Source organism: Eptatretus burgeri, chromosome 7 (assembly GCF_056783735.1).
Source record: "Eptatretus burgeri isolate ZD-2024b chromosome 7, Ebu_testis_v1, whole genome shotgun sequence".
NCBI classification, from domain to species: domain Eukaryota; kingdom Metazoa; phylum Chordata; class Myxini; order Myxiniformes; family Myxinidae; genus Eptatretus; species Eptatretus burgeri.
The window spans coordinates 54,378,772-54,397,057 of NC_140967.1; the positions used below are offsets into that span (position 1 = coordinate 54,378,772).

Below are 18,286 nucleotides of genomic sequence, written 5' to 3' on the forward strand. Positions count from 1 at the left end.
CCACAACAAATCCAACTTTCTTTCTCCTCTCCTGTTTTCCATTATGAATGGCAAGCAGTATGGCATTCAAGCACTGACGCAACTATGATGGCCTAAGTGGTATTCGTTGTTTTGTTTTTCTCCGAATCAAAAAACACCGATTTTATTTTTTTGGGTAACTTTGCAGGAATTTCTTAATTTCAGGCTGTGGTTCTTGTTGTTTTAAGTTGATCGAGTTCACGTCTCTGTCTGTCCGACCATTGTTCTGTGCAGTTGGTTCAGGCAGATTGGCGATTACTTCAATGTCCGAGGTTCCTCATACTTCTTGTACAAACCACATGGACGCAACCGTACTCCCGGGGAAACAGGTACTCCTTGTCGATATTCCCGACAGTATCCTCATGTGCCCCCATTGCGTATTTGGCATTGAATTTTATTTTTTCTAAAAGATCGAGACTCATGGAAGAGCAAGGTAATTGAGGGTATGAATTGAATGCAGAGCAGCAGGGCAACTGTTGGACACAATAAGTAAGGAAATGAATGAACAGGGAAATAGGAGAGAGTAGTGGAGGAAATGCTGCAACCTGCAAGTCAGAGGGTTGGTGAGGAAGGGTTAATGAGGTTAATGAAGATTGTGGGTAAGGATGGGTGGTGACATTCGATGGTAGTGCACCACCTGCTGTTACACGCTTATTACACACGAACAGCGTCCTGTTTTCTTACTTTGTTTTCAAGCTCCGCAATGAGAACAGCCTTTCTTGCTTTGCTTACATTCATTATATTTTATGTGTTTGTACGTGTAGTTTTCCCACCTGTACCTGTGATTAAGAATGATGTGTTGATTTGTCCATTGTCTGCTCACATTCTTTTAATATTTACGATAAAAGAAGCCATGCGTCCGTCTGGCAGTCTGTGTATCCGGATTCCACCCGTTGGTTAAACAGTTCGCTGACTCCACCCACAATTTCTAGATTACTGCTGCTATGTTGGTGATTACTGCTATGCCGAGTCAGACGTCATATTCACAATCACCATGCCCTCCCTATAAGTTTTCCTTTCAGTGTGTGTGGGGGGTGGGGAGAGGCGAGAGGGAACCATCGCAAATCCCACGCTTCCCACCTTAAGCAAAGTTGAAAGATGGTAAAAGCTTCCACCAGGAGTGGCCTAATATCAAATTTTGAGTATTTTTTCACCCATTTTGACCCCTGTGGACCCTGTCTCCACCCCCTGGGGAATGAACCAGGGATAAAATCAAAAAATCGTTACGTATTTCATGCGTTCCCACAATGTTGATTGCATATACAAAGTTTCTTTAAAGAATGTTTAAAAACATTTGTTGTTCTTTAATGCCCATTACATCATATGATACCCATCTTTCATTCCAAGAGAATACTTCCTTCCTTTCATATAAGTGCTACTTCATCAGGATGAAGATTACCACACTGCGGTTGTGCGCAGGCGTGGAACATCGCTGATACAACCAAATTGTGCAAATACATGCATGTGCGAGTAAAAATAAAGGCCAGATGTAATCTTATCCCGCTAGCCCCTGCAACGCAGTTTTGAAGGCATTGAGGGAGGATGAAGTGGCAGGGTCCTTCTCCAGGTGTTTCCAATCCTTGTGTTTGAGGGGGAAAGAAGGATGAAGCATATACTTGAGTACTCCTGCTCAGTATCATGAAGCAGGATCCATGTCCTCTGGTACGTGGTGATGTTCCAGTGAGGTATGCACTCCACCTGATGTACATCAAGGCAAGATGACTTTGTAGTCGTATACTCTCCAAGGTGGGCCATTGTAGTTCTTCAAGCATAGCCATCACCTTGCTGGTACGACCATAGTTACCAGTAGCATAACGAGCACCTCGATGCTGGATCATCTTGAGGTTGTTGATGTTATGCCGAGTGTGAGGATCCCATGCTGTTGCAGCATATTCCACAATTGGTCGGACGTAAGCTGTGAATGTGGTCCTCTTAATTTTACGGCTGAAGTTTCAACGCAAGAAAGCATTGGTGGAGTTAGCTTTTCTGACAGTTGCATCCATGTGGGTGTTAAAATTCAGCTTTCAATGTCTGTGGACACCAAGGTATTTGGCTGAGTTAACCTCTTCAAGGGTGTGGTCATTAATGTTATAAGATTGGAGGATGGGTTTCCACTGGAGGATTGGAGGATGTTGGTGATGTAAATGACCTGGTATTTGGAGGGGTGAAACTCCATCAACCACTTCTTCTCCAATTCCTGTAACATGTCAAGATCCTTCTGGAGACTAGTGCAGTCCTGGGCAGATGTAATACGCTGGTAGAGGACACAGACGTCTGCGAAGAGACGTGGTGTGGAGCCTGAGATGCTATCTTGTAGATCGTTAATAAAGATGAGGAAAAGAAGTGGGCTGAGCACATTACCGTGAGGAACTCTGGATGTTACTTGGACTTCAGAGCTATGTTGGCCATCAATCAAGACTTGCTGGGTGCGGTCATGGAGGAAATTTTTTTTCTTTATCCACTCCAAAGTGCATCCTCGAAGTCCGTAGAACTCCTTCAACAGAAGTCTTCGTGGTGGGATACCTTTTCAAAGGCTTTCACGAAGTCCAGCAAAATGAGGTCTATTTGTCCCTTCTCTTCGAGTCCTCCAGCAAGGTCATCTATGGTGAGGATCAATTGCGTATCGCAGGATCTACGTTTCCTAAACCCATGGTGTGCATCTGTGAGTATCTGATGTTCGATGAGATGACGTATAATGACACAATGCACGACATGCTCACACAGCTTGCAAAGGACTGATGTAAGTGAGATAGGCCAATATTTTGAAGCAGATGATCGGCAGCCCTTCTTGAAGATAAAGATCATGGTTGCTTTCTTCCAAGAAGATGTACACTGCCCTGATTCAGGGATGCCTGGAAGAGTAAGGTGACTGCAGGTGAGACTTCTTCAGCCGTTTCCTTCAGCAGTTTCACAGAGATACCGTCAGGCCCAGCTGCTTTGTGTGGTTTAAGGTTTCTGAGAAGCTTGGTCACTCATTTGCAGCCAACAGTGATGTCATGCATGGTTGGATGAAAGCTGGAGCCAGGATGAGGAAGTGAAGAATCACTCTTATCAGTAAATACTGAAGAGCACTGCCTGTTCAAGATGTTAGCTTTATGCTTGGGATCGCAGTGAAGAATATTTCCCTCCTTCAGCGGTCCAACTCCCATTTGATAACAGCGTTTCGATTTTACCAGTGCTCCCAACTTCTTATTGCCATCTGGGTCCCTACTGATGATGTCAGACAGGTATTTGTTATAGGTCTGGCAACAGATCTTCTGAGTTTTTCTTCTTGATGTTGTGGTAGTGACGCCAGTCTCTTATCTCTGTTGTTGCGCCAAGCCTTCTTGTAGGCGCGGGCTTTCTTACGGCACACGCGTTCAGTTGATGTGTCAAACCAACATTGGCTGAATCTGGATGAGCTAGTTCTGGAGGGTACATTGTCTTCAATGATTTTTTTTTCCCAGTGCAGCCTGCATTTCAGTAGCCTGAACCTCCACTGGTGTTAAGGTAGAGTAACGGTCAATGAATTGATCTGCCCATGCTTTGGCATCAGAGCGAATGTTTACTCGGTTGGCTTGTTTCCAAAGAAGAATTTTACTTTGCTATTCTGTCGTACTTATACTCAGCTGCACTGTTGGACTCTGCTATGCACGGAGGATACGTTCCTGGAAAATGGCACGAATGTCAGGGTCCGCGAATGTCGGGGCATTGTTTTATTTGTTTGTTTATTTATTTAACGTGATCTCGGCTCGTGGAAGGGCGATTATACAGAACAAATCTGGACACGACATAACAAAGGGAACAGCAAGAGAAAGGGGAAAACCAACAGCAGGGCGGAGGGAGAAAGTAGTTGGAGAGGGACAAACAGGAGATGCAGGTAAAGATGAGGGGTAAGGGAGAACGCAAAGGGTGGACAATATGTATGTATACATTCACAAAATTGTGTTTGACCAGTTAGTGATTTGGTCAAGGTCTGAAGAGAGGGAAGAGGCTGCTGCTGCCTGTCTGTCAGAAGGATGAGAGATGTCACGGCAGAGAGTGGAAGCATTGGCAAAGAGATAAAGAGGATTTTCCAGAGTCGGTGAGGTATTTGATGAAGATTAGGAATAATATGGGGGAGGGGGCTAGAAAACTGCTTCGAGGTACTCCAGCCTTGACATGGAAAGGAGATGAAAGGGTTCCATTGAGAGCCACACATTGTCTACGAGAGTGGAGGAAGTCAGTACGGTAATCCAAGAGTGGAGTTGTCCTTGTATTTCAAAGGCAGACAGTTTTGAGAGCAAGACAGGATGCCAGGCTGTATCAAAAGCTCGAGATATGTCCAGAGAGACGGCCCAGATCTCATGTCTGATATTGAGGGCCTCCACCATTGTTGGGAGAGTAGAAGCAGCATGTCCAAGGTAGACTGACCGGGTCTGAATCCGAATTGATGATCTGAGATGAGATTGTAGGAGAAAAGGAATGATTTTATATCAACTGCGATGATGGATTCCATAACCTTGCTGATGATTGAAAGTTCATTTACTCTTGAACAGAGCATTGCAACTGCCAAAGGAGTTTTTCCTTGACTATTTGGCACAATCTTGGACGGGTCGCCACTCTGACCATTTATTGGAGCACAGCTGTGCCCCTCTACCAGTACACTGGGTACTCATTTCGCCGACCTCAGGAGGATGACAGGCTGAGTCAACCCCACCTGGTGTTAATTCAAAAGTTGACAGGGGGCTCAAACTCAGGACCCTTTGGTCCCAAGCCAGTCACCCTAACCACTAAGCCAACACCAGGTTTATATGATTGGAAGTACAATAAGCTAATTGGGCTGTAGTTAAGTGGATCCATTCTTGCACTTTTTTTTTTGTAATGCTGTGATGTTGACTGATTTTCACTTTCCCAGGTGGATGTCGGAGAACAGTCCTGAAGTGCAAGTTAAAATATAATTATATACACATATATATGTATTAAATAATACTTTAAAAATCCACGAATACGTGAAGCATGAATGTAGAAGCTGGTCACACTTTATGACCCACAAATACATGGAGTCTGCAAATAGTGGGGTCTGACATTATAGGAAAATTGGATTTTGGATGTTGGAAGACCGGGCCATAGACAATGACTTTGCTCATCACAAAGTCCCATGGACTGCACTTTGGAAACCCCTGGTATTGAGTTTTTAGCAGAATGGCAGAAAGTAGTGTCGGTGATGTGAGGAAAGGAAATGTTTGATAATACCAAGCATCGTGAGTGCAGTAGTGAATAGGTGCCGGTAAAAGTGAGTGATACAAAGCGCAGTGGTGCCAAATTCATTGGTAGCGAAAGCGTTATATTCATCTTTACCTCCACCACCGAAGGTGAAGGAGGTTTTGTTTTCACCCCTCCCTGTCTGTTTGTTTGTTTGCCTGTATGTCTGTCTGTGTCTGTGTCCAGTATATCTTAAAAAGTTTCGGATGGATCCAGATTAAATTTGGTGGGCAGGTTGGGTTTGTGACAAGGAAGAATTTGTTCAATTTTGGTGAAGATTCACACCTGGATTCAATGATTTTTTTTATTGTGATTCTTCACCATTTAGAGATTGGGCCAAAAACGATATATAGCATGATATTTCCGAAATGTATTGGGCCCGATTATGTTCTCGTGGATGAGGCATTGCGTGGCGGAGGTATACGCTCTATCAAGTGCCCTTCTAGTTTATTCTGTGTTTACAGCGGAGAGTGCACGAGGGAAGCTGATGGCAGGCCTGCGGGAGGATTCGTACGCGTTCGTGTACCACTGTCAGAACCATTACTTCTGTCCCATTGGATACGAGGAAACGCCATACCGTGCCGCATCTGCATACAGGTACACTGATTCCTGTGTGCTTATGCAAAAAGCTTCTCTTTCTGGTTCTCCACACACTAAACCTTGGCACCGCATAAGTGAAATGAGAAATCACAAGAGAAAGACAAATGGCAATTACACACGCCAATCAAGATTCAGGAAGAGACTTTTTCTTGTCACTTACTTCCCTGTCACATCCTTTATTTTCGTGAATAACTTCCTGAATCTTATTTTCTTGATCTGCCATTTACTTGTATACGAAATTATGTGATGTATTTGGCATTGTTAATGATCTACAGCCTTAGAATTATAATCGTTGCTTCGGATCCTCTTACGTACACGAGAACAGCTTACTTTAGAAATCCTTCATATAATTATTCACCCCGCCGGCTTTGCTCTATAATAGCAGTTTTATATTAATTCAGAAATTCCATCAGTAATTGTACCCAGAATATGATAACTCAGAAGTGAGCTTGTTCACCCTTGTCAACAGATCCCCGGTAATCTGTAAGAGATCCACATTATAGTGTAATACGAGCTGGGATACTTGTTCTATGAACGAAAAGAATTATAAATAAAAGTATTGATGTGGCCTTTTGTTGCAAAACTCCACCATAGCACAATATTCATAACTTGTGAAAACCTGTTGTAGCTTTACCATGGAAAGTTTAATTGAGATTTCTGTTGCGACTGTTGAGATCTTTAGTTGTTTTTTTTGTAATTGAGGCCCATCACAAAGAGGTAGATGTCTCAAGGAACAGCCGCACAAGATGGGGAGAGCCAGAGGTGGGGGAGCATGAACATGGAGAGTGTTAAAATAAAATTTGCATACATAATTAACAGCTTTCGGTTGAAGTTTGACATGAGTTTTCTCATCACCCTCCACCAAAAATCAAGACTGAAAAAGAAACAGTTTCCGTCACCAAATATTTTCTTGACGAAAAAAAATCTCATTGTTCACCACCAGTAAAAATGTCCGATTGTTCGCTCAACCAGCGATCACACGAGGTCACCAGAGTTGAGGCTGCGGAGCTTCCGCGCAATAGGCATGGGGGTTTGGAGGTGGGGGGAGAAATTTGTCAAGGGAAAATGGTCGCTCCCAGAAAAAAAAAAAGACCCAGGCAGTGTATAAGCATGAACCTCGCTCGAGGGCTGAAGGCCAAAAGCATGAGGTGTATACGTGTGAGAGCTTTCTCAAGGGCTGTGAAACCCACCATGCATCGATAAATATTGGCTCGTGCTTGCTTTACAATGAAGGAAAGACTTAGGGAAGGTATGGCGATTGCGAATACTGTGCAACACTTACCATAGCAGACGGCTTTGGCTTACTGCAGCACAACAATGGTTAGCTTATAATTGTGGGTGGAGTCAGGCCAGCTGTCCATCCAATGTGTGGAAGACACACCTCCGCTATTTATATATGCTGGCCTTCACCCGTGTTACGCGTCACGTATTAGCTGTTAGTCAATCAGATTGTATATTAATGAAAAGGAGAGAAAAGTGGCCTTTCAGTGGAAAAGTGGCCTAGGTGGTGTACGAAAATACACTTAGGACAATTCCTGGGTTGGACTTTGTCTGTGTGCCAAATGTGATTGTCCTCGGCCCAGTGGCAAACATTGTAAAAAACGCGAACATAAGGACAGACATGTAGACAGACTTGTTCTTCGCTTTATAAGGGGTGAGGTCCGAAGGCACCATACTTCTACCCTGCCTTGATCACGATACTCCTCCACCTCCCTCTGTCCATAGCCAATTATCTCCATTATCCAGCCACCCCTACCTTACGGATATCCCTTCTCACACAATCCTCTCATCTCAACCACAGTCTACCTCTTTTCCTCCAACCTTGCACCCTCAACCTACTCGCTGTCCTTGCTATTCTCTCTTCTCCCATCCACACCAAGTGTCCAGCCCATCTCATCAGGAATTTCACCAATCTTGCCATCAAACTCATCTGGACACCAATCTACTCCCTCAGTTTATCCATCCTCCTTCTATCCACCCTCTTCACTCCTGCAATCCTCCTGACCCAGTTGTTCTCGCAAACGTGCAGCCTCGGTTGTTGTCTCTCTGTCAGTGCCACCATCTCCAGACCATAAAGGTAGGCCGTTGTTGCACATGACATCAGAACCTTCCCTTTCAATTTTCTTGATATCTTTCTGGCTGCCATTATTCCCTCCACCCTCCTCCACGTATTCACCCCCACCTGAATCCTCATCTGCACCTCTGCCTCGAACTTACCATTCCCGGTCACTGTTACTCCCAGATACGCAAACCTATTTCCCTGCCTGATCTTCCCCTCCAATCTGATATTCATTTATTTTCTCTGTGGCCCGATCAACATCACCTTGGTCTTCTCCATACTCATCTTCAGCCCATGCTTTCTAAATGCCTCCATCCACTCCCCTAGTACTTCCTGCATCTCCCGCCCACTCTTCACCACAAGAGCCAGATTGTCTGCATACAGCATCCTCTCCATATTACCCCTCAAGCTCACCTTCCTGCTTACCAGCACCATCACCATGATAAACTTGAGTGGGCTGAGAGTGCTTCCCTACCTCAAATCAATGTTCATGCTGTTCTGTTCTTGCGTTTGGATCCTGGGTAGCTATCATTTCTTGGAGTACTGCTGTGCCGCTGATGTTGTGCCCATCCACCAGTACACTGGTACTCATTTTTCCGACTACAGTAGGATGACAGGCTGAGTCAACCCCACGTGATGTTAATTAAGCAGCCAATGGGACTCAAACTCAGGACCCTAGGATCCTAAGCCAGCCACCCGAGCCGCTAAGCCAACACTACGCTGCTAATGTTCATGCTGAATTCCTTGGACATCCCAGGATCAACCAAAACTCTTCCCTTCGTTCCCTCCCTTCCACCAACCTAATTTCTGATTCTGGCACTCCCATCCATGTCAGAGTTGCCACCATCATGTCTCTTGGGACAGTGTCGTAGGCCTTTTCCAGGTCCACAAATCCCAATTCCATCTCACCTTGCAACTCCAAACCTCTTCTCCACCAGCTGTCTCAACACGAACATCCCATCCATCGTCCCCCAATCATTTCTCAACTCCTGTTGTTCTTCTCCAATCTCCATCTCCACCTTCTTCCTTATCCTCCCGTCCATAACCCTCTCCAGCTCCTTCATTACATGACTGAGGAGGGTAATGCCCCTGCACTTCCCCAGATATTGAACATCGCCCTTCCCCTTCAATTAATTATTGGCATAATTAACCCTGACCTCCACTCCACTGGAATTGAACCCTCTCTCATACATACACTCAACAGCCTGTTCGTCCAACTGACTCCAACTTATTGCGCTGCAATTGTCATCTCTCTACATACCTCATCAATGCTTGGCACTCTTCCTTTCTTCATCCTCTTCAATGCCGTCTGCGCTTCCTCCTCTGTTATCTCCACCAACTCCACTTTCCCCTCTCCATAACTCAGTAGATCCAGCTTGCCGTTGCTTCCTTCCCAGTTCAACAGCTCTTTTAAATACTCTTCCCACACCTTCAATACCACCCCCCTCTGTGTCACTAGCCTCTCGCCACCATCCTTAACTACCCACCTCCCCCCCCCCCTTTCATGTCCTTACCATCCTCATCCCTGTCACGAGCCAATTTATATATTATCTTCCTCACACCATCATCTTCCAACTTGTTGTACACCTCTTCTATATTATTCCTCACCTTATCCACTGCACTCCTTCCTGCTTGACTTTCTATATCCTCTTACAAACCTCCTTTTTACCAACTGCCTTCACGACTTCCTCTGTCCACCATACCTGGTCTCTGTCCCTTGCCGATGCACCCTTAACAAAATCGTTCTGTTGCACGATGCATCCTCAAAATCGTTCCTAATAATTTATATACAGCCATATTGCTAAGTATACAGGCAAAAATTGCAAGTCGTCTCACCACCCTCATGGAGAATTAGGGTGGAGAGTCTCACCACCCTCAGGGTGGAGGGATTATTTCATGCCCCTGATCTGACACTGGGTACGATGAGTAATTGTGCAAAATTTGAATGAAATTGGCCAAGCAGTTTTCCATTCGATAATGTTCGAATACATGGAGAAATGTCAAATTTTAAAATGATTCTCACAAACCTTCATTGCACCTAACCCATGCCCCCTCTCCCTGACCCGCGCCCCTCTCCCGAACCCGTGCCTCTCACCCGAACCCGCGCCCCACTCCCGAACCCATGCCCCCTTTCTATAATCCTCACCCCTCTTCCTAACCCACGCACCCCCCTCTAGAGCCCACGCCCCCTTTCCATAATCCCCGCCCCCTCTCCCTAACCCGCATCCCCTCTCTCGCACCCCCGCCCCTCCCCCTCACCCGCGGCCCCCCCCCCCCACCCGCGGCCCCCCCCCCTCACCTGCGCCCCCTCTCCCTAACCCGCGATCCCTCTCCCTAACCCGCGCCCCCTCTCCCTAACCCGTGACCCCTCTCCCTAACCCGTGACCCCTCTCCCTAACCCGTGACCCCTCTCCCTAACCCGTGACCCCTCTCCCTAACCCGTGACCCCTCTCCCTAACCCGTGACCCCTCTCCCTAACCCGTGACCCCTCTCCCTAACCCGTGACCCCTCTCCCTAACCCGTGACCCCTCTCCCGAACCCGTGACCCCTCTCCCGAACCCGTGACCCCTCTCCCGAACCCGTGACCCCTCTCCCGAACCCGTGACCCCTCTCCCGAACCCGTGACCCCTCTCCCGAACCCGTGACCCCTCTCTCTAACCCGTGACCCCTCTCCCTAACCCGTGACCCCTCTCCCTAACCCGTGACCCCTCTCCCTAACCCATGCCCCCAACATGAATGTAAACACATTAAACCCACCTTAACAGTCTCACAAAATGATTATCCATCCGTGCTCTATGGCACTCTATTTATGTAATCCTAAATAATATTCCACAGCAAACTGTTGGTAATAAATGCCAGTAAAAAACTGTACAAAAAAAAAAAATCACTGCTCCATAATTTATAAAATCGTTCTCAAATAATTTATTTTGCAGCCATATTGTGTGTTAATCATATTAATCACATTTGTCATCAGTGCGGTGTTATTTATTAATCGTATTTTGGTTCATTTTTATCACCACATAATTTGAAAGTGGGAGAATGTACAAGCGAAACCTGAATGACATTTTCGTCTGATTTAAACAGAACTGAGTCCACTTCAAATTCTAAATAACTTGTTAAATCGGATGATTTAAAGTATGAAATTCAATGTTTAATTATTGCGTTCATTTGACATTTAAATACCTTAAAGTGAATGTAAATCAGTTGTGTTCGAGAGTGGCACCTCAATGTACATAGTGTACTCGGTCAATGTATCTTCATATCTTCCACCATTATTTACTAATTTTATTATTTACACACACATTATTTACTAATTTTATTATTTACACAGCCATTATTTACTAACTTTATTATTTACACACCCATTATTTACTAATTGTATTATTTACAGACCCATTATTTACTGATTTTTTTATTTACACACCCATTCCCATTATTTACTAATTTTCTTATTTGCATACCATTCTGTGATCAAACGGAAGGCAAATCTTGTTCCATTTTGAGGGTTAAAAAAACGGACATTTTGCTTTTGTCATACGTACAATGGCCTCCGTCATCACGTACTCCACTGCCTGTGCAGTTTGCGATGGAAGCACCGACAGAAAAGTCTGGCTGCACAGCACTGCTCAAAGGGTCACCCACCTTGGCATGGCATTGCACGACAGTATGAATGAGGTGTAAGAGTCTTTTGCACCGAATTGTACATTATAAATTAATAGGTAATTGGATTCTTGCACATTGATTAAATAAATATAAAAATCCATTGTAATACTGTACTTGATGGTACCATTCCTCCATTGTCAATGAAGAGATTTAAATAGAAATGTCAAACTTGCTGAATTCTCAGAAACCTGCCCCATAATCTATTTCATAGATTATTCCGAGTAGGTCGAGAAAAACACCATGATTATTCCAGATTCGTGTTCTCGGAGGATGTTCTCTTCCTTTTAGCTATACAACCATTTAAATAGTGTTGAAGAAGTAGATAAAATGCTGAGATTATTATTTAAGTATACACGGTCTCTCAGTACTCTACGAGAATGGCACTCAGTAGAGTGGATACCTCTGCCAGGCTGAACATTTTACATCCCACTGATAGTCCGGATCTGAATGTGGACCTCAATTATAATCGAATCAGCATGTTCTTGTCACCTACCCAACTCATCCGCATAGTTTTGTCATAACTCGTCCGCAATTATTGAAATATTGTGCTATATATTGTTTTTTCCCCTCTCTAAATGGTAAAGAATCACATAGAAAATTCTGGTGTCAGGATCTGGATCTACACCAAAATCTAATCAATTCATCATTGTCACACACTCAGTCAGCATCTTAAGGAGATGGGGATGGGCCTGGCATCTGCCTGGGGGATGGCCGGACGGAGACCCCCTGGAGTACCGGGGGAAAGTGGACGCAGCGACGCACTGCTCCGGCACATGCTCCCATACCTCACCTGACACACCCAACCTGTCCACCAGGTTTCCTCCGAATCCATTCAAAACTTTGTGAGATATCCTGCTCACAGACAAACAGCCAAACAAGGGTGAAAATATAATCTCCATCCACCTTGGGTGGTGGAGGTAACAACTATTTTAAATTATTACTGACTAGCAAAGGTACCGAGCATTGCCAGGCAATGCCAGGTCCCTACTCACACCGATTCCCCTCCCTCATCCCACACCACCCCCTTCCTCCGAACTCCCACCGCACCCCTCTCCCTGCCTCCTCACACGCCACGCCTCCCTCTTTCCAGATTCCCACCCCTTCCCTTGTCTCCTCCCATCCCCACTCCCTCCCTTCAGAGTCTCATCCCACTCCCACCCCCACCCCTCTCCCTCCAGACTCCCACCTCTTCCCAATCTACCTCCTCCCTCGAAACTCCCACCCCTTCCCCTCCCTCCCTCATTCCACCGATCCCCTCTCACCTCACCCTACCCCAATTCCACCTCTACCCTTCCCCTCCTTCCTCTACACCTTCCCCTCCTTCCTCTACCCTTCCCCTCCTTCCTCTACCCTTCCCCTCCTTCCTCTACCCTTCCCCTCCTTCCTCTACCCTTCCCCTCCTTCCGCTACCCTTCCTGTACCCTTCCCCTCCTTCCTCTACCCTTCCCTTCCTTCCTCTACCCTTCCCCTCCTTCCTCTACCCTTCCCCTCCTTCCTCTACCCTCCCCTCCTTCCTCTACCCTTCCCCTCCTTCCTCTACCCTTCCCCTCCTTCCTCTACCCTTCCCCTCCTTCCTCTACCCTTCCCCTCCTTCCTCTACCCTTCCCCTCCTTCCTCTACCCTTCCCCTCCTTCCTCTACCCTTCCCCTCCTTCCTCTACCCTTCCCCTCTCTCCTCCCACTTCCACCTTTCCCTTCCACTTCCACCCTTCTCCTCCCACTTCGACCCCTCACCTCCCTCCTCCACCCTTCCCCTCCCTCCTCCACCCTTCCCCTCCTTCCAAATCCAGTTCACATTCCCTGCTCGTGGGCCAACAATCCAACGCTTGGCAAATCGGTAATGTCTCCAAATTTTGAGATTTCACTCCTGATTTTGACACTTATGTAGTCAACGAAATTCGATTCTTAAATCCGAAATAATGTTTCAATTATATAGTTTAATTAGTCTGTGAGAGTAGATCATGTTTCCAAGGCAAGGCATATTTGAATAGGATGAATCAAAATGGCAGCTCCGACCCCAGCGAGGCGAAGTTGGGCTTATCGAGGATAACCCTTTCATGGAGATAAGCCATTAATTATCTTCAAAATAGGTGTTTTAATTAACTTAAACACCCAATTTTTATTCATGCACTCCACTGGAGTTCCCTTAGTCTGCATGCAAAGTTTTGGGCCACGAGGTTTCATTATTTTGGAGTTATGGAGGGGAGACACACACACACACACACACACACACACACACACACACACACACACACACACACACACACACACACACACACACACACACACACACACACACTGTCATTTGTTATTCATTGTGGAAATCATAATGGTTGGGAAATTGCCCATGCTTTTTACTGGCTCCCTCTGCTCTCTTAGTCCTGTTACCCACCACCCTCCTCCTCTCCATTTTCTCTCCAGTAACTCAATGATGCACATGTTCTTCCAGTAACTGAATAGTCCTTAAACTTCCAGAATCCAGACTTGATGCACAGCTCAACCTTTTGATCCTCTCTTCTCACGTTTGTGGAAATCCCTTTCACAGGCAGTTCTATCCCACCCTTCCCCTAAAGCTTCAGGCAAACGGTGCACTACCATTTCTGGGCATTCCTCATCCCTGCCCGCAATCTTTCATTTCAATTGATATATTTGAACACGAAAACACAAATCACATTCTTGGCACTTCCAAAAACCTTCAGTTTAGCAGTACTTGGACAAAATATTACATCATTTTACGCCATCTCGACCAATCAAACCAATCGCACGTGCTCTCAGCATTGGGGAATATCGAGATTCAAACAAAATGGCAGCTCACAAGAAATATAGACTGTGCTCAGAAACACAAAGCAAGCGTTTAAAAAGACCATTCCGATGTCCTTTTTTCTGAAGACTGCTCGGGGTAAGGTGTTCTATGAAATCTCCAGTTCATTCAGTATCCAAATGCTCGATATCCTTCACTTTGATGGTAATTTCATGAAGCGAGTGTCAGGTTGGTGGGGTCCTTCCCGGAGCCGAACGTGTTCATCTCTTTCCTCGTGTGCGACCAACAGAGGCCTGCGACATTGTGAGGAGAGTGAGTTCTGGATTCTGATTGGAGATCCAAGCCAGAAGCACCCTGCCATCCACTGCAAGAGGTGAGCGAACAATGCAGGCTTCATATCACATGAGATGAATACACAGTTGAAAGTATTTCTGCTTTCATCGCCTTCATCTTCATTTATTTTTATATGCACACGTCTCTTTAGATTGTTTTGTGGAAAGCTTGTATCCACAGCAAGACTGTGGTAAGAATAATATGATCCATATGTTCGAGTCGGTTAGATTACTCTTGTAACAGCGAACATGTCAGTGACAGTTGTATTGTAAAACGTGCATCGAGGGCGCAGTGATTGTTAGCTTTAAGACAGTGACGTGGAAGTTTGCTGCATAACCCCTCCTGTAAATCAGACGAGGCCACATGAGGTCTTGTGGCACCCGGTATTTAACACGAAAGACAGTGAAAAGTGCATTGCGCTTTCAGAGGAACGAGCATTCCAAACAGATGTGTATATATATATATATATATATATATATATATATATATATATATATATATATATATATATATATATATATATATATATATAAATATATATATATATATGTAGATACGTATGTATAGTGGCTGTATCAAGTCTACATCCCCTTTCAAAATTTTCACCTTTTGTTGCCTTATAACTTGGAATTACATTCCTTTAAATCAGACATTTTCCACCTTTATTGGCACATCGTACCCTTCAACTTCCAAGTGAAAAAACAAATTCTACTAATTTCAGAAAAGTAATTAATTAAAAATACAAAACGCGAATAGCGGAACAACGGATGTCAAGGTGTGACTATTAAACACACACACACACACACACACACACACACACACACACACACACACACACACACACACACACACACACACACACACACACACACACACACACACACTGGGGGCAAAGTCTTCAGGACCCCAATCTTTGATGATCGGAGGCAAACCATGGGCTAAACTACCCGGGTCAGATTGTGGTAGTGTGTGCTGGCATGGTGCTGAGGTGTCGTCCACCAGACGGCAGTCTCCTTGGGTTAACCTGAGGCGGTCCCTTCAGGTGGGTGCCTGGAATGTCCTATCCCTAAGAGAGGATGATCACCTGTCTATGTTATCATCTGAGCTCAAGCGTTTGGACATCGGTATTGCAGCACTCTGAGGTTCAGAGACCGGATTGCGGTGAGATCATGGCGGGTGTTCACACCTACTATTGGTCTGGTAGCTCTGATGGTTACCATGCCCAACGAGTTGCTGTTGCTGTATTCCAGAAGCTGACTCCAATGATTATTGAAGTAACACTGGTGAACGAGCGTATGATAACACTAAGGATTTGTCACTCCTTGGGTGTCATTTCCCTGGTCTCTGTATATGCTCCGAATGAGGTGAGTGATCTCACCATGAAGGACACATTCTATGCCACGCTGGTTTCTGTGGTTGATCAGTGCCCCAGGCAAGATACTCTTCTCATCTTGGGGGATTTCAATGCATCAACGGGAGCTGATCGGGATGGTTTTGAGATGTGTTGGTCCCCATAGGTCTGGAACTGTGAACCAAAATAGCACTAAGTTCCTTGACTTTGCAAGAAGTCATAGACTTAGGGCGACTGGTTCATGGTTTCAGCACCCACAAGCTCATCGCTGGACTTGGTATTCCAATGCTGGTGATGTGGCAAAGGATACTGACCATGTGCTCGTTGATGGTCGCTGGAAGGTTGATCCAGAACTGCAGGGTCTACCGGAGTGTTCAGTTCCTCAATACTGACCACAGGCTTGTTGTAGCAACTCTGAAGTTGCAGCTTAAATGCAGAGAATGGTTCCATCCCAGCCTAGGCTAGATGTTGGCAACCTCAAGGATGAGAGGGTCGTTGAGTTTGCGAACAGGCTGAGAGGGGATTTGGGGGGTCTGGGTGCTTTGAGGAATCCTCAAGAGTTGTGGAGTGCCTTCAACACCACCATCCATGATGTTGCCACTGGATGTATTGTAACTCACCGTTTGGTGAAAAATAATTTTGTCTCTCAAGGGACACTGGATTCCATTGACCAGAGTCGCAGGGCCGGGCTGAAGGGTAGAGCCGAGCTGTTCATGGAGCTGAGGCGTAAAACTGTACGTGTGCTAAGGGTGGACAAGGAGGCCTATGTGCGAGGAATCTGTGAGGGGGTAGAGCTTCACCTGTGATCAAGTGATTCTCATCCTGCTAAAAGGGGAATTCACGCGTTGCGTTCATCCAAGCCCATCCCTCGGTGTACTGCAGTTAGAGCAGAGGGTGGTGGACTCTTGACAGAGGAGTCCGACGTGAAGGCCCGCTGGGCCGGTTACTTTGAGCGGCTGTACCAGGCTGATCCACCAGCTGTTGAGTTGAATGTTAGGGCTGTTACTATCCCTATTGCTGAACCTCCAATGAACTGTGAAACCACCTTCGTTTTTGGAAACACATGCTGTGGTGAACCGGTTGCAATGGGGTAAAGCTCCAGGGATCTGTGGCATCCATGCTGAACTTCTCTAGGCTGGTGGAACTGCTGTACTCGTGTTGCTGCATGCAGTTCTGTGCTCTGCCTGGAACACAGGTATCATCCTAACTCACTGGAAGATGGGCCTTGTTGTCCCTCTCTGCAAAGGGAAGGGTGATCGCCAAGACTGCAACAACTACCTAGGGGTGACGCTGCTCTCAGTGACGGGCAAGGTCTTTGCTCGGATAATTCATGATGGAGTTCGCCACCATCTGCTTGAGCACCAGCATCTGGAGCAGTCAGGCTTTACACCAAAGAGGTCAACGATGGACCGTATCCTTGCTCTTCAGGTCCTTACCGAATGCAGACGAGAGTTTCGACAGGGGATGCTTGCAGCCTATGTTGATCTATGTGAAATGTTCGATTCAGTGAATCGGGATGCCCTCTGGAGGATTGTTGGTCTTCGTGCTGTGCCACCAAAAATGATCAATCTGATGTCTGACCTCGAGTCTGGTACTGAGGCTGCTGTGCGATATGGTGATACCATCTCTGACTTATTTCCAGTTGTTACTGGAGTTCGTCAGGGGTGTGTACTGCCCCCACTCTTTTTCAGCGCTTGTATGGACTGGATTCTGGGGAGGATGTCGGAGAGATCAAGCTGCGGTGCATCGTTTGGGAATGTCAACATCTCTGACCTTGATTTAATCTTTGCGGAGGCTGTAGATATCCTTTTGGGGGCCCTTGAGGTGCTAAAGGAGGAGTCTGAGCCACTGGGATTACGGGTTTCCTGGGTCAAAACTAAGATCCAGGCTTTCAATGACATCTTGGATGCTGATATCTTGTCTGTACCTGTTCGTGGCGAGGATGTTGAGGTCACGGAGAGATTCACTTACCTTGGCAGTGATATTCATGTCTCTGCTCGCTGTGAGCCAGAGGTCAACAGACATCTGGGTCGGGCCTGGGGAGTCATGGATTCACTGGATCATGTGGTGTGGTGCTGCAGGTACCTGTGCGTGAGGACGAAAGTCTGAGTCTTCAGGTCCTTGGTACTTCCATACTTGCTCTATGGATGTGAGACTTGGACTCTGACCACGGATCTGAGATGCCGACTTAATTCCTTTGGTACCAGGTCTCTTAGGAAAATCCTTCGCAATCGCTGGTCGGACTTTGGGTCCAATGAGTGGTTCCTGAGACAGACTCA

The 18,286-nt window shown here is 46.0% G+C and overlaps 1 protein-coding gene across 9 annotated transcripts in view; it reads left to right on the top strand.

Annotated features, from left to right (window-relative positions):
- BIVM (basic, immunoglobulin-like variable motif containing) overlaps window positions 1-18,286 on the top strand; it is a 39,212-nt gene that overhangs the window by 14,460 nt on the left and 6,466 nt on the right. For 7 of the 9 annotated variants that reach the window (XM_085888533.1, XM_085888532.1, XM_085888526.1 and 4 more), the window contains 3 exons: window positions 253-347; window positions 5,706-5,838; window positions 14,613-14,696. In XM_085888533.1, coding sequence (XP_085744659.1) covers window positions 253-347; window positions 5,706-5,838; window positions 14,613-14,696 — 312 coding nt within the window. The remainder of the gene's footprint in view (window positions 1-252; window positions 348-5,705; window positions 5,839-14,612; window positions 14,697-18,286) is intronic. The other 2 variants (XM_085888527.1, XM_085888530.1) reach the window with 2 other exon arrangements.